The following is a 16,175-nucleotide window of genomic DNA, read 5'->3' on the forward strand; positions in this document are numbered from 1 at the left end:
CAGGAAACTCCCCAGACCTTAATCCCATTGAGAACTTGTAGTCAACCCTCAAGAGGCAGGTAGACAAACAAACCCACAAACTCTGACAAACTCCCAAGCATTGATTACGCAAGAATGGGCTGCCATCAGTCAGGATGTGGTCCAGAAGTTAATTGACAGCATGCCAGGGTGGATTGCAGAGGTCTTGAAAAAGGATCAACACTGCAAATAGACTCTTTGCATCAACTTCATGTAATTGTCAATAAAAGCCTTTGACACTTGTGAAATGCTTGTTATTATACTCCAGTATTCCATAGTAACATCTGACAAAAATATCCAAAGACACTGAAGCAGCGGAAATGAATGTCATTCTCAACTTTTGGCCACAACTGTACATGTCAAGGAAGACGGAAAACAAAATTCCAATGGTGATATTTATTATCAAAACACCTTATAGATCAAAGGCAATGAAGTGAAGCATTACAGGTAAAATATAAAGAAATTTAAATTTGGTCACAAATTATGCAGGGACGAGAACTAACTAAAAATACACTTGCGCAGTTACAATTGCCTAAAAAACAAGAAATGTGGAAAGGTCGACACAGGGCGGCAAATATGAGGGCCACAATGACACTGGACGATTACGCATTTCTGTCGATTCTGACATCGATCTCTCTTCCATTCAGCCTGTAGCCATTCATGGTGCGACATGCTCTCTCTGCAGTCTCCGGGTTGTCAAAGCGAACCACGCCACAGCCCTTGGACTTGCCATTCTCCATCTTGATGTCAGCATATTGGACAATACCTACAGTTGAAAGCACATTAAAGCTGTTAGCCAAAATATTTTGGCTGAAGTGCCAATTGAATTTTGGGTCAGAAAGACTTCCATGGTGTCATTACCTAATGAACTTAAACATTCCATTGGCATGCCTCTCAATTCTGTCAAATGACATTTTTGCCAAGTTTGTGGGAAGTCCCCACATTAATGAAATTAGTGGATTATGTTCTTACCGCATGTATTGAAGTTATCCTTCAGCATTTTCCAGGTGAAGTCAAAGGGCAGCTACAAAGAGAGCCAAATCAATAAGTTTACAATGGTCTGTGTTGAATACAACCTTCAAGATGAGTCTGAATAAAATCAATATTCTGAATACACGCCAACCACACATTTGGGGACAGTTGATCATTATTTATATAAAATCTTACATTTCTGACAAAGATCTGGCAGCCCTTCCTGGCGTTGGCTCCAGGACCTCCGGTCCCCCAAAGCCATTTCCTCCAAAGCCCCCACGCTCCATCTCAGCTGGCCGGTCAAACTGGCCGCCAACACCGACAGCGCCCATGCGGTCCATGGTGGAGCCCATGCGGTCAAGCCCGGTGGACGGGAAGCGGTCGATGCCGGCAGACCCCATGCGGTCAAAGTTGGTTCCCATCCTCTCCATGCGGTCCCCCATGCCCATGGGAGAGGCGAAGTCCAGGCCAGCAGGCATACGTTCCAAACTGGACGGGCCTAGGCGGTCAAACCCAGCTGGGCCCAGGCGGTCCACACTGGAGCTCATACGGTCCAGCCCAGAACCAAGCCTGTCCATACTGGGCCCCAGCCGGTCCAGCCCAGAGCCCATCCTGTCAAAGCCAGACCCCCCGAGCCTGTCCAGATCAGACACGCGGTCCATCCTCTCCATCCCCATGCGCTCCATTCCACCACCCAAGCGATCCATGCCAGAGCTCATGCGGTCCATGCCCAATGAGCTACCTGTAAGTCAAGGAAAAACAACTAGTGAGACATTTCAGGTCCTGTGAGAAATCAGCGTCAGACGTGTTAGGAAGAATTGCGCAAATCCTAAAAGTACTAACCCATTCCTCTTTCAAAGGATTCTCCAAAATTATTGCGAGACATGCCCATATCATTTCGACCAAACTCCCGGTCAAAAGAACCACCAAGCCCACGGTCCATCTCTGACAACACAAGAGATTAAACTATTAGAAGACAAACTAACGTTTCACGAACACGTGAATCTGTATTGTGTGAATTTAATTTCCTTACCATTCATCCTTCCCATTCCAGATGGTCCAAAACGCTCCATGTTGTTCATTCCACCAAAGTTATCCATGCCTGGGAGAAAATTATGGCAAGAAAGTTAAATCTACAATATAGTGTATTAGAGAAGAAAGGGCAAGGAAAACACGATGCAAAAATATGTTAAACTATACCCATTCAATGGACGCAGTACAAAAAGTACATACCTCCCATTCTACCCATGCCACCACCAAAGCCCATGCCATCCATGCCTACAAACCAAACAAACAGTGAGTGACTGAACTAAGCCAAATGAAAAGTCCACTGCAGAGGATAAAAAAGACAGCTCCATACCCCCAGGTCCCATGTTGCCCATTCCTCCACCCCCTCTGTTCAGTGCGGTGGCGTCAATGGGTTGGCCACCAGGCCCAAGTCCCAGCCCGATGCCACTAAGGCCACCTGAGGGAAAATAAATGGACGATTGAAAGAAAACAACAGACACTTCTATTGAAGATTTTGTGCAAGCTAGCCTTGAACATACTCAAAATGTGTTGGACAGACTTCTCTTTACATTTCGGGGGGGCATTGTACATACGGGGTAGTGCTGGGGGTCTCTCAGGTGGTGCAAAGTCTCCTTTTGGCAAGGACTTCTCATCCTGAAATATCCAACAAGTATCAGTTAACCTCTTCAGTCGACCCTCTACTTTTTTGAAAATTTTGTTAAAAATCGCGCAACATTTCAGCGCCCTGCTACTCATGCCAGGAATATAGTACGTTCATATGGTTAGAATGTGTGGATAGGAAACCCTCGGACGTTTTTAAAACTGGTTAAATCACGACTGTGGCTATTACATAACGTGCGTTACATCGGAAAGCGCAGGAAAACCTGATCACAGAAAATGGAAATAAATATCCTTGCGCCACTTCCAGCAATTGTTAACAGTGAGCCGAATTAGATAAGACCGAGCATTCAACTCCCACAGCATCCCCATGTTGTCTAGAGTCTTGTGAATTGAATCATCTTTGATTCTTGGTTGAACCGAAACAGGGGCACCGCTTACCTCCGGTCTCCGCCCAGATCATTCCGGAAGAGCTCTCTCCTGAAATGTTTTCCAAGACGACAGCTAATGATATTTACATCGCCTACGGATGATTTTTATCGCTTATTAACGTTTACTAATACCTAAAGTAGCATTACAAACGTATTTCGAAGTGTTTTGTGAAAGTTTATCGTCTACTTTTTGAATTTTAAAAAATGACGTTACGTTGTGAAATCGCTGTTTTTTTCGTTTATCACACAGTCTACATATAACGATATCTTGGCTTTATATGGCCCGATTTAATCTAAATAAAGACCCAATAGTGTTTATGGGACATCTAGGAGTGCCAACAAAGATGGTGAAAGGTAATGACTGTTTTCTATTTTATTGTGCGGTTTGTGTAACGCCGAAATGCTAATTATTTTGTTTACGTCCCCTGCTGTGCTTTTCTGTTGTAGTGTATTGGTGCATGCTATCAGATAATAGCTTCTCATGCTGTCGCCGAAAAGCATTTTAAAAATCGGACTTGTTGCCTGGATTCACAACGAGTGTAGCTTTAATTTGATACCCTGCATGTGTATTTTAATGAACTTTTGAGTTTTAACTAATACTATTAGCATTTAGCGTAGCGCATTTGCATTTCCAGAGGCTAAAATACATTCGAAAATGTGTAGAAGGAATAAAACATTTGTTAATATTAGTGCGCACACACTAATATGTTTCTCACCAGCTTGACATGCATGACCCGGTTGAAAAGCAGTTGACCGTTGAACATACTGACGGCTTGGACAGCTTCAATAGGCATGTCAAAGGTGACGGTGCCCATGCCCCTGCTATTCCCATCTTTGTCCTCCAGGATGTCAGTGCGCACCACCACACCTGCCATGCCAAACACCTCCTTCAGCTTCTTCCAGCCAACCTTGTAGTCCAGCTGGACACAAAACAGTGTTAACTTGGTTAAAATACTTGCAATATCATAATTTTAAATGATAACAAAAACGATGTATATTGGGCATACTGGACTACAATCAACTTACATTAGCTACAAAGACAGTGCTTCCAATCTTGCCAGCCTGCAGCCCGTGGATGATCTCATTGGGGATGTTGGAGTTGTTCATGAGGCTGGGGGGGATGTTGACCATGGGTGGGGCGCCCGGTCCCATGCGGTCCATGTTCATTCGCTCCATATTCATGCGATCCATGCCCATGTTCATTCCACCATGGCCACCGGGGGGTCCACCACCACCCTGGGACCTGTGGGCGTCCCTCTGGGCAATCACACCATCTGGGTCCTGAGGAAGAGAGACATGGACAACATCACTAAACAGGGAAAAGATAGGTAGATTTTTGTTCTTCTGGTGGTAACAAGTGCCAGTAGCATCTTAAAAACAGACTGCTCACCTCTTTGACCTTCAGGGGCCGCCCATTCAGGTTGTGCTTGTTGACCTTCTCCACAGCCTTCTTCATCAGTTCCTCAGTCCTGAACTCTACAACCCTGTTCACACAAACATCGTGATGAACACCAGGAATTTAGAATAACCTTCAGACACCTATTAGAATCAAGACAGAATGACGAAAATACTTACGCGCAACCCTTGGTTGATTGAAGACCACACAGCAGCATCATTGAAGTAGAAAAACAACATTCAAGTTAGTAATCAGTTGTGGTACTGTAGAGAACAATGGTATTCAGGGGGATGAATTACTCTTATGAAAGGGCCAAACACATTCTACTCACTTGTATGGCCATAGCCTTGAACAGTCAGTTACTCTTCCAAAATTATTAGACCGCTTAAAAGCTGGTCACCAGACAATATAGCAAATACAGAGGTTGTCTGGTGAATCTAAACCCTTAACTTTGTACACAAAGGCAGAAGTCCCAGACAAAATGCACTCCTTTGAAGGAAATATCTGTTCCACAAAAACAATTACATGGGCTCAAATCTATTACATGTAACAGCCATGTTACAACCTCTTGGGTGGTTGGGCCCCATTTTAGATTATGTCCCAGATGAACACATCCACAGCAAAAGGGGACTTTCCCAGCTACTGCAATCACATGGAATTGGCTACAGAAACCCGAATTCCCAATCAGACACCAAGATGACCTCTTTCAGTGCCACAGACTGCACCATGTTTTCTGTCCAGTGTCACCCACTTGACACATTCATCAAAACTCATCCAGGTTTGAACATCCCCCACAATGAAAGAAAAGATAACTCAAGCTGACAAACACAGGTTCGTCTATTGCACTTACCCTCGATTTGCCTTCTCCGTCCATTAAGTGTTCCACGTACGTTACCTCACCCACTACAAATCAGATTCCAGACGACACACACCAGGGGAGAGAAGCCGAGAAAACAATGGGGGTTTAGAGCAGACAAGCGGTTGGTGACCGTGAGCTCGGCCTGCTACTCCAGAGCCTCCCCCCCAGCACCTCAATTCTGGTACAGGTCTACAAAAGACAAGCTCTTACTGGATCTTAAAACGACTTCTTAGCCTGTCCTTGTAGAGTCCCCAAACACCAAGAGCAATAGATTGAAGAGAACAATCGTCAAATAGCTAACAACATCTAAATCGGATGAGTTATCATAAAGGAACCATTTTCGAAGTGAGGATAAAGTTGAGAGAATGACAGTTACGTTTGCCGAGTCATTTGAAACCATGAGTCCACCCTTCCAAAATACATGTTCCTTGTTAAATGTATTTGGAACCACTGACTGATACAACTGTTCGGACACACCTTTGAACATAAACTACACTAAAAACTAAATTGTACCAACTCAACTAACGCCAATGTCTGAAGAACATTGACATTTTTGGAAAGCTGTACAGACATTGGACCTGGAGAGGCACAACAGTGTCCAAATGTGTTTTTAACTAACAGAGGGACAACCATGGCTAATTCCAGCAAATGAGTGCGCCATAAATGGACAGGAACCAATCCTCAGCTGAAACAAGGACAGCCGTGAGAAGCTGCTTCATTTTGTAGACCTGTACCCCAAGAAATCCCAAGCACACATCTGTAATTGGTACAACATGGAGATCTGCGGAAACGACAAACCTAAAAAAGAGAATGCAATTTAACGCCACATTCAATTATTATATCCAAACACTAAAAACTGTTTCTGAAAGGCATTGGTAACCTCTCAGAACACCCATGCTTTATCATGATTAAAAGCAGGTGCTATTTATTACATTAGTGCTAACATATATTATAGCTTTGCCAAAGCCATGTAAACCACCATTTAAACTTCGATAAACAGTACACCGTTCCTTTTGTTGCTGCAGGACTCAATTTGAAGACAAAAAGAAGTCGAGGACAACTAGCCCATGCTGCAAATTAACATTAAATAGAACCAATTAAACATTTCTTATTTTGACATAATTTCCAAGAAAATGATAACGCAAAGAACATAAGACCAGCTTTAATAATTGTAGTATGGGCACCTGAGAGAAATTCAGCATGTCTCAAGGCAATGCGGACCCTTTTCCTTTTTCAGCTATATACACACACAAACCACAAGACCCAACACAACAGTGCAATTGATGGCCCATACACTATAAGCCAAGTACTTAATTTGAAGACCTCCCGTTAGGTTGTATAGTCCCATTGTTCAAGCAAGTGTAGCGGCAGTGATCAAGGACTCCAAAAAGTACAAATTCATAATGCTATTCACAGCACTATAAAAAATGACTAGCCGAAGGCAGAAATCACAGAGAGAACTATTCTGAAATCTAAACCATCCAAGACTTAGGACACAGGTCAATCCATGGAAAGGCCACCCAGTCTGTATACCAAGAACCTCATAGATATGAATTGCAACCTAGGCCCTTTACAGATTTGCCAGATGCCTTCCAGTGAACAAGGTGAAGTGGTTCAACACAAATGACCTGTTATGGGAGGTTTTATTGGCCTTGATGGACTCCATATCTATAACGGATCTAACTTAACTTAACACCATACCTTTTTCTTTCATTAGGTCTTTGAGTGCCTGCCATTTCACATCATATGGAATGTTGCTGACAAACACACGGTATCTCTTTGATGAGTTTCCATAGGGTTCAAAGCGACCACCTCCACGCTTCTGGGGCCTTTCCTTCCTGACACTGGGTTCATGCTTGGCCTTGCCATTAATTTCCCTTAGGGAAAAAAGAACGGGAAGTGATTAATGGAGTAACGATAATACGCCGGTCTGATGATGAAAAAAAGGTTAACGTCCACCTAACAAAAAAAAATACTTAGGCAAGTAAACGTTACATTTCTAGACTGCAGTACAAAAGGGCAACTAGTTGTAAATGCCTAACTAGCTTCGTTCTGCAACTAACTTTAGGCATGCATGTTAACGATTCTAACTTTTACTTTGTTTACAGATCGTTTAATATAGTTAAATGTTAACTAATACAAATGCTTAGTTAACGGACGAAGCTACACCAATCAAGAGTTTGTCTAAGACTAAGACTCCCATATTAGAAGCCAACTTGTATTAGCTAACGTTAACGTCCTTTTCTCCCACGCGATATATCATATAAAGGTAGCTAACTAGCGTTATTCCGTATTTTGTGAATAGTTGGCCAGTACACGAGCTTAGTAAGTGATGGCGTACTAAACAAAAAAAATGGAGGGAGAGGACAGGTTAGGTAACGTTAGCAGACTAGCTAATTTGCTAATCTCATGCGGTGTGGTGGCAATGGTGCACGCACGTAACTCACATTGTGGCTAGCATAGCAAGAATAATCCATTGTTTAGCTATTTTAGTGATTAGCTAGGTAGGTATCAATTTAGCTGTTAACTTCTCAAAACAATACAGACTAAAAATACGAGAACTTGGCGAGTGGAAAATGTAAAGAAAGGTTACTAGGTAGCTAGCTGCCAGCCAAAAAGAATTCATGAAATAAATCAAAACGTTACCCCTGGCCTGGTTTCTCCGGAGCAGCGGCCTCGGTCGACATCTTCTTGCGCAGTTAGCTAATCCTGTTTCGTTACGGAATTAATAGTGGTCAATGGAATACCTCAACAACGCTGATAAAATATTGTCGAAATTTGACAGTGTTCCTTCAATTTAGCAGTATTGAATAAATAACTGTTTTAATTTATTTTTGGAGTGACGGGCTGCTAGTCAACAAGCTAACGTTGGTGAAATGGCGGATGAATTTACACCCGTTTCAATTTATTCGCTGGGTTGCCAAGGAGAGTGAAGCATGCTGGGAATTTGGCTCTGGCGACCGCTCAGAATCAAAGTACAAGTATATATATATTTTTTATTGAATATATATAAATCCGTTACCAGTTCGAAACATGGCAAAATGTTTCACAGTTTCAATTTGGTTTACATTTTTTTTTATCATGGCAAAGAAACGGAGTTTCTAAACACAGAGACAACATCACGAGACTTCCGAGAACGCGTTTGAAACAGACCAGGCCGGGGTTGTTGTTGCTGTTCATTTGCTCGACATCTAAAAGGTATAACCTAGATTAGAGCCAATGTCTTAAGTAGTTGAACATGTTACTACTCTAACCTTGGAAAAGTGGTAAACTGACAGGTTTTTTAAATTTTCGTCCAAAAACAACTTTACATAGGAGTGCCTTTGCTTTGACGGGATGCACAATCAATCTCAACAAGGCAGCTCCTACAGGCCCTAGTTTTGTTGCACCTGGACTACTGTTCAGTCTTATGGCCAGGTGCCACAAAGAGGGTCTAGGAAAATTACAATTGGCTCAGAACAGGGCAGCACGGCTGGCCCTTAAATGTACACAGAGAGCTAATATTAATGATATTTTTTATTTCACCTTTATTTAACCAGGTAGGCAAGTTGAGAACAAGTTCTCATTTACAATTGCGACCTGGCCAATATAAAGCAAAGCAGTTTGACACATACAACAACACAGAGTTACACATGGAGTAAAACAAACATACAGTCAAATAATACAATAGAAAAACAAGTCTATATATAAATCTGCATGCAGTAGTGATTTTAGCATGTACATCTGCATGGAAGAAAAGTCACAACACTAAACAATACATTAATTGCACTATAACGGTGATAACCGGTGCCCACAAACTGTTAGCGCCTACATAATGCTGTCCCAACACCTTACCACTGCTCCACCTGGCTATCAGCGGAGCCTTGTCTGGCAGTGAAATAGTTCATTCAGCCTCATTTACTTGCCTTAAAAAAACATAACTAGTATGACTGACTTGCTTAAACAAATGTGGTTTCTACTGACAATTGAGATGTACAAATATGGCATAAGGGGACGACAAGCGGATAAGAGGCAATCCGTAATTTCGACTAAGACATTAATGAGCGAGTGACGACGGACATAGTCAATATGTTCAGCACTTTTGAAATGTACAGCGACAGAATTTAGACAATGAAAGCTCTTACAATATTCAATGATTACATTTCTCTAAAACAGGTTATAGGCTACATGTGCACCACCAAGTTAGAACAGCAGGCAAAATGAAGAGGTGAAAATAGACCAAATGATTAGGGTGAGGCACACTGAACATAGTCTGGGTCTTTGCGTGTCAAAAAAGATACACGTCAAATAACACTTTGATGCGTTAAATATGCTTTTAATTTGACACGTCAGATAACACAATTCTATTATAAAATGTTGTGTGTGCTGAATTTGCACATGCAAGCCAAGTGCCACCACTACTATCAGTAGCATTGTCAAAGCTGTACAAAAAAAAAGTCTGCAAACAAGCACACACCGGCCACGAACAATGTGTTTACAATACCGCGTTGGTGAAAATAGACCAAATTATTAGGGTGAGGCACATGTGCTACTAACAGCTTACTACACAGCATACACTTAACATTACTTTCTTAGCTACAGTATACAGTGGCAAGAACAAGTATGTGAACCCTTTGGAATTACCTGGATTTCTGCATAAATTTGACATAAAAGTCACAACAATAGACAAACACAGTGTGCTTAAACTAATAACACCATGCCTCCTTGAACAAAAGAGATCTCAGAAGACCTAAGATTAAGAATTGTTGCCTTGCATAAAGCTGGAAAGGGTTACAAAAGTATCTCTAAAAATCAGTCCACGGTAAGACAAATTGTCTATAAATGGAGAAATTTCAGCACTTGTTGCTTCTCTCCCTAAGAGTGGCCGTCTTGCAAAGATGACTGCAAGAGCACAGCGCAGAATGCTCAGTGATGTTAAGAACAATCCTAGAGTGTCAGCTAAACCTACAGAAATCTCTGGAACATGCTAACATCTCTGTTGACGAGTCTACAATACGTAAAACACTTAACAAGAATGGTGTTCATGGGAGGACACCATGGAAGAAGCCACTGCTGTCCAAAAAAAACATTGCTGCACGTCTGAAGTTGGCAAAAGAGTACCTGGATGTTCCACAGTGATACTGGCAAAATATTCTGTGGACACATGAAACTAAAGTTGTGTTGTTTGGAAGGAATACACCACACACACTATGTGTGGAGAAAAAAAGGCACAGCACACCAACATCAAAACCTCATTCCAACTGTAAACTATGATGGAGGGAGCATCATGATTTGGGTCTGCTTTGCTGCCTCAGGGCCTGGACAGCTTGCTATCATCGACGGAAAAATGAATTCCCAAGTTTATCAAGACATTTAGCAGGAGAACGTAAGGCTATCTGTCTGCCAATTAAAGCTCAACAGAAGTTAGTTGATGCAGCAGGACAACAACCCAAAAGACAAGTAAATCAACAACAGAATGGCTTGAACAGAATAAAATATGCCTTCTGGAGTGGTCCAGTCAGTCCTGAGCTCAACCTGATTGAGATGCTGTGGCATGTCCTCAAGAGAGCGGGTCACACCAGACAGCCCAAGAATATTGTCGAACTGAAACAGTTTTGTAAAGAGGAATGGTCCAAAATCCCCCCTGACCGTTGTGCAGTCTGATCCTCAACTACAGAAACAGTTTGGTTGAGGTTATTGCTGCCAAAAGAGGGTCAACATGTTATTAAATCCAAGAGTTCAAATATTTTTCCCAATCTGCACTGTGAATGTTTACACTGTGTATTCAATAAAGACATGAACAATTATAATTGTTTGTGTGTTATTAGTTTAAGCAGACTATTTGTCTATTGTTGTGATTTAGAGGAAGATCAGATAACATTTTATGACCAATTTATGCAGAAATCCAGGTAATTCTAAAGGCTTCACATACTTTTTCTTCCCACTGTACATATCTCCCCGGTCTTTTGTCGGCAAATTTTGTCATCAAAGCATTATCTGGAATCACACAGCCACTCCTCTGAATAGCAGGCTAGTGGTTGCTTTGCAATGCTTGCAGTTAGCCACTGATTCCTTCCAAACCACTCATTGTTGAATTTGCAGTTTCCAACTTGTTGTGTAATGTTAAAGTACAATAGCCGATGAGCACCGATACGTTTTATCTATAATTTTTCTTTATTATTTCTCTTCATATGACAAGCATTAAAAAGGATTTGCCAGTAGATTGTCGACTTGATTCATGATGATGACTGCTAGCTACGATTTTGAAAGTAAGACGTTGACATGATCAGTCCAATCAAAGCTACTATACATATAACGCGATTTGACGCCATTTTATTTGTGGCCAATGACCTTGAGCCTTCTTCGAAGGGCTCTTCTAATGTAACTCTATGGCAGGAACCGAAGGGCTTAAATGTTTGATGTCTACTCTTACTAAGGATTTACACTTGACCTGTGACATAGTGTCCCCATGAGTGACAGAACACTGAGCCAATCGCGGCGCAATGCTCCTATTTTCTGTTGGCTGCCCCACCACCACAGAAAGCACTGAGCTAGGCTGAAACACCTGCATTTTGGAGCTGCCTTACTCAAGAAAACAAAAAAGAGACCATGTTTGTATGCAGCTTTATTAACTCTCCACTATATGCATGTCAATCTCTCCTGGCTCAAAGTGGATTGACTTAATCCTTACGTGTTTTTGTAAGAAGTGTTGACATCCTGAATGCACCGAGCTGTCTGTTTAAACTACTAGCACACAGCTCGGACACCCATGTATACCCCACAAGACATGCATAAATTCCCAATCTGGTCCTCAAACCATCACGGTCACCTAATAATCCCCAGTTTACAATTGGCTCTTTCATCCCCCTCCTCTCCTCTGTAACTATTCTCCAAGTCGTTGCTGTAAATGAGAACGTGTTCTCAGTCAATTTACCTGGTAAAATAACGGATAAATAAAAATAAATAATAAAAAATGCCACCAGAGGTCTCTTCGAAATCCCCAAATTCAGAACAGACTATGGGAGGTGCATTGTACTACATAGAGCCATGACTACATGGAACTATATTCCACATCAGGTAACTGATGCAAGCAGTAGAATCAGATTTAAAAAACGGATAAAAATACACCTTATGGACCAGCGTGGACTTTGAAGAGGCACACACACGGCTAGCACACGAACTCTAACCACGTACATTGTGGTATTGTTGTATGGTGGTATCATGCATTTTGTGTTGTTGATATGTAGTAGTGTAGTGATGTTATATAATGTACTGTTTTATAATATGTGTAATGTAAGTGTATTGCGTTTGGACCCCAGAAAGAGTAGGCATTTGCTAATGGGGATCCCTAATAAAATACAGTTTACATGGGCGCCAGTGAACTCCTCCCCTTCTGCAGAGTCAGGAAGATTCCGTTTCCCTGCGGTCAGTTGGGGACTGAAAAAACAGCGCATTGTCTCACACATTGGGTTATAGATAAAACACTGCAACTAACTTCAGGAACGCTAGACCAAGAATATATCGCAATTAAATTGGAATTGGACTATTTTTAAGACATGGGCAACAGAGATGATGAATACGATTTCTTGTTCAAAGGTAAAATAACTATCCATCTAGATGTAGCCAGCTGCCTCTTGGTGGTAGCTACAACAAAAATGATTTGTGTCTCATTCTGTCAATTATGAAGGCACCTTGTGAAGCTCCCACAATGTATTTTATTCTAACAGATCACTTTAAAATGTCTAGCTAGATTAGGAATTGATAGCCTCCATCTGATCTGGTGACTTGCTAAATATAATGCTGAGTTTAAGGGGGTTTTGTCGCATTGTGTTGAGCAATGCCCAGCTCAAACTTAGCTAACAACAGAGGTTTTCTTAGGTTGCTTTATAACACCAATACAATAATCCTCAAAGGTCCTGGTTTATAGCCAGCAACATGTCAGTTTTATACAATTAATATAGCTAGGAGGATCCTTCATACAAGTGTACCAAAGGGTCAAATCTGAAATGATTTTAAATTAGTTGTAGCCTACAATTAGCCTGCTATGATTCATAGGTAGACCTAATACTCATACAGAATTAGCCTAATATACATACTCAATCATAAACAGTTGTTTACATTATAATGTGACTTGCTTTATGATCAATAGTAGCAGAACATGCTCATAAAATTACTGTCCTAATTGTATCAGATAAGGATGGGATAATGAGCAGGAAGGAAGTTCCCAGTGGGTCACCCTCTTGATAGTCTGATGCTCTGACCATTCCATAATCGATTCCACTCAATATAGCACAAGAAAACACATTTGTCAATATCTTACAGATACCATTTTATAACCCTACTGATGAGCTACTGTTAGCTGTTGTGTTTCAAATCAATCCCACAGAAGCACACCTCATCTGTTACCCAATCTAGTTTAGTGTACAGCAGTCTATAAAATACATTCCAAATGACACTTCAAACATAACAGAAAATGTGAAAAAGGGGCAGTGTGAGAACAAAGGATTTCCAAGGGAGAATGACTGAAGGAGACAATAGGAAGGGAAGCCTTCTGAAAAGTGTCAACTCAGCAGGAGCAGGTTCTCAGCTTCCTGCACCATGACTCCAGAAGGACAAAGTTCAAATCATTTTCCCCCTCTGAAGAGGCAGAGCAGCACTTTGTACTCATATAACCACTTTATTTCTGAGTGTTTTTCTGTTGTCTCAGTCTTCAGCAGTATTCAATCAATGAAAATATTTTCCAAAGCTTTAAAAAAAGTCAGACATGCAAACCTCAGGTTATGATAAGTAATCCACTTGGTATAACTGTAATTGGTTTACTGTACTATATGTGATCTCATATGTGATCTCATATTTTTGACTGTACTGAACTGCACATACAATGGCAGCCTGTCATTGCAGTGCTAATGTTGTCTGTGTGTTTTGTTGCCAGTGGTGCTGATCGGAGACTCTGGTGTGGGGAAGAGTAACCTGCTGTCCCGTTTCACACGGAATGAGTTCAACCTGGAGAGCAAAAGCACCATCGGTGTGGAGTTTGCCACCCGCAGCATCCAGGTGGATGGCAAGACAATAAAGGCCCAGATCTGGGATACAGCTGGACAGGAGCGTTACAGAGCCATCACTTCAGCGTGAGTGGAGGAGGGTGCTTATCTTCCTGTGACCTGCCCTTTACGGAACCAACGCATTTGGATAGTGTTGAAACCATCCTGAACAAATACTTCTGTGAATCGCACAACCTTTGACCTGCTTGCTCTGTCCCAATCAGGTACTACCGGGGGGCAGTGGGGGCTCTCCTAGTGTATGACATCGCCAAGCATCTCACCTATGAAAATGTGGAGCGCTGGCTGAAGGAGCTCCGGGATCATGCTGATAACAACATCGTTATCATGCTGGTGGGCAACAAGAGTGACCTGCGCCACCTCAGGGCAGTGCCCACAGACGAGGCTCGTGCCTTTGCAGGTAAACAACAACCACTGCAACAAGCTCACTCTAGGGACAGAGATGGTTAAATATTCACCCATGTTTGTCTCAATTCAATCTTTTCTCTTTTTCTCCCTCAGAGAAGAATACACTATCATTTATTGAAACATCAGCTTTGGATTCCACTAATGTGGAAGAGGCATTCAAGAACATCCTCACAGGTAAGAAGAGGGATCCACGACACACCTCACAATACTGGAAACTAGCTGGTCTATAAATGATGTATTATTGGCACATTTTCTTTTCAGTAACTGTCTCTTCCTTTTCCTACAGAAATCCACCGAATCGTATCACAAAAGCAGATAGCTGACAGATCAGCACATGACGAGTCTCCAGGCAACAATGTAGTGGACATCAGTGTCCCCCCCACCACCGATGGGCAAAAAAACAAACTACCGTGCTGTCAAAGCCTGTGACCCTTACAACTCCTGTGACCCCCTTCACCCAACCCCACTCCCACCATCACTCTGTGTTATCCTGTACCGCCCATTCTGTCTTTGTTCCCATATGTGACGACGCCCTGCTTTCCCCTCCCTGTCTGTATACAAAACATCCTTTTTATTACATGTGCTCTTCTGCCATGAAGTGAAACTTTAAAAAGCCTTTCTGTCACTTTGTCAGTCATTCATGGAGTCAATATTGAGGTTCCTGCATTGTAGGAACAGGGCCGTTTTATTTTAAATGGATTGAGCTATACAGGTGTAGGATCTTAATTTGACTTATATTGTCATAGCAAAATAATGTTTAGTCCATAATCTGGTCTAAAGTAGGCTACATGAAAAGTGCAATACTGTTAATACAACCGTGTGTTAGTGTGGGTTTTCAGTGAATTTATGTAAATCACAAAGCTCATCTGCGTTTCCTGCGATGCAGGAAAATTCTCAGCAACAAAAGAGTGATCAAATTAAGATCCTACACCTGTACTTGAAGTGCTATAGAGCAGGGTTTCCCAAACTCGGTCCTGAGGTCCCCCCTGGGTGCACGTTTACTTTTTGCCCTAGGACGACACTGCTGATTGAAATAACTAACTCATCATTAAGCTTTTGGCAAAACCAAAACGTGCACCCAGGGGGGGGCACCATGACTGAGTTTGGGAAACCCTGCTATAGTGTGCTGGACTAGTATATTTGAACAATGACCAGTAGATGGTGCTGTGTATATAGCCACTCACAGTTGCTCATGAATAAGGCAGTATTATGACATTGGTATATGTATGCATTTGTCTTTTAAGTGGCTCTTACTTTTCATCCAGGCAGTTATCATGCCCAGAATGAACCTTATTGTGTATTTATTCAAATATATTTGGCTCACCTTTTCATTGTTTTATTTTCCATAAGCACTGTAAGACTTTTCAATAAACTCCTTTAAACACAGTAAAACGTAAGTAATTCATTCATCATTAACATATCATATA

The 16,175-nt window shown here is 41.8% G+C and overlaps 2 protein-coding genes across 2 annotated transcripts; one reads left to right on the plus strand and one right to left on the minus strand.

The window, feature by feature from the left end:
- Positions 1-399: 399 nt before the first annotated feature.
- LOC115109233 (heterogeneous nuclear ribonucleoprotein M-like) lies at positions 400-8,199 on the minus strand. Its single transcript, XM_029633923.2, is given in 16 exon segments — positions 400-784; positions 991-1,042; positions 1,186-1,238; positions 1,241-1,732; positions 1,834-1,935; positions 2,024-2,092; positions 2,224-2,268; positions 2,351-2,455; positions 2,592-2,652; positions 3,764-3,967; positions 4,074-4,328; positions 4,438-4,531; positions 4,623-4,630; positions 5,294-5,346; positions 7,004-7,179; positions 7,949-8,199. Coding segments are annotated over 16 exon segments (1,974 nt in total). The 5' UTR covers positions 7,990-8,199; the 3' UTR covers positions 400-620.
- A 4,488-nt stretch (positions 8,200-12,687) lies between these two features.
- Positions 12,688-16,140, plus strand: LOC115109234 (ras-related protein Rab-11B-like). Its single transcript, XM_029633926.2, has 5 exons — positions 12,688-12,877; positions 14,214-14,409; positions 14,547-14,740; positions 14,842-14,922; positions 15,035-16,140. The coding sequence occupies exons 1-5, from the start codon at positions 12,838-12,840 to the stop codon at positions 15,175-15,177; spliced, it is 654 nt and encodes a 217-aa protein (XP_029489786.1). The 5' UTR covers positions 12,688-12,837; the 3' UTR covers positions 15,178-16,140.
- The last annotated feature ends 35 nt before the right edge of the window (positions 16,141-16,175 follow it).

This window comes from Oncorhynchus nerka, linkage group LG25 (genome assembly GCF_034236695.1).
Source record: "Oncorhynchus nerka isolate Pitt River linkage group LG25, Oner_Uvic_2.0, whole genome shotgun sequence".
Taxonomy (NCBI): Eukaryota; Metazoa; Chordata; class Actinopteri; order Salmoniformes; family Salmonidae; genus Oncorhynchus; species Oncorhynchus nerka.

What these genes read in the sequence shown, in the direction of transcription:
- LOC115109234 (XM_029633926.2), top strand. Translation starts at nt 12,838, where the DNA reads ATGGGCAACAGAGATGATGAATACGATTTCTTGTTCAAAG. An exon ending in CGAGGCTCGTGCCTTTGCAG is followed by an intron (nt 14,741 to 14,841) that starts GTAAACAACAAC and finishes TTTCTCCCTCAG; the next exon opens with AGAAGAATACACTATCATTT. An exon ending in ATTCAAGAACATCCTCACAG is followed by an intron (nt 14,923 to 15,034) that starts GTAAGAAGAGGG and finishes CTTTTCCTACAG; the next exon opens with AAATCCACCGAATCGTATCA.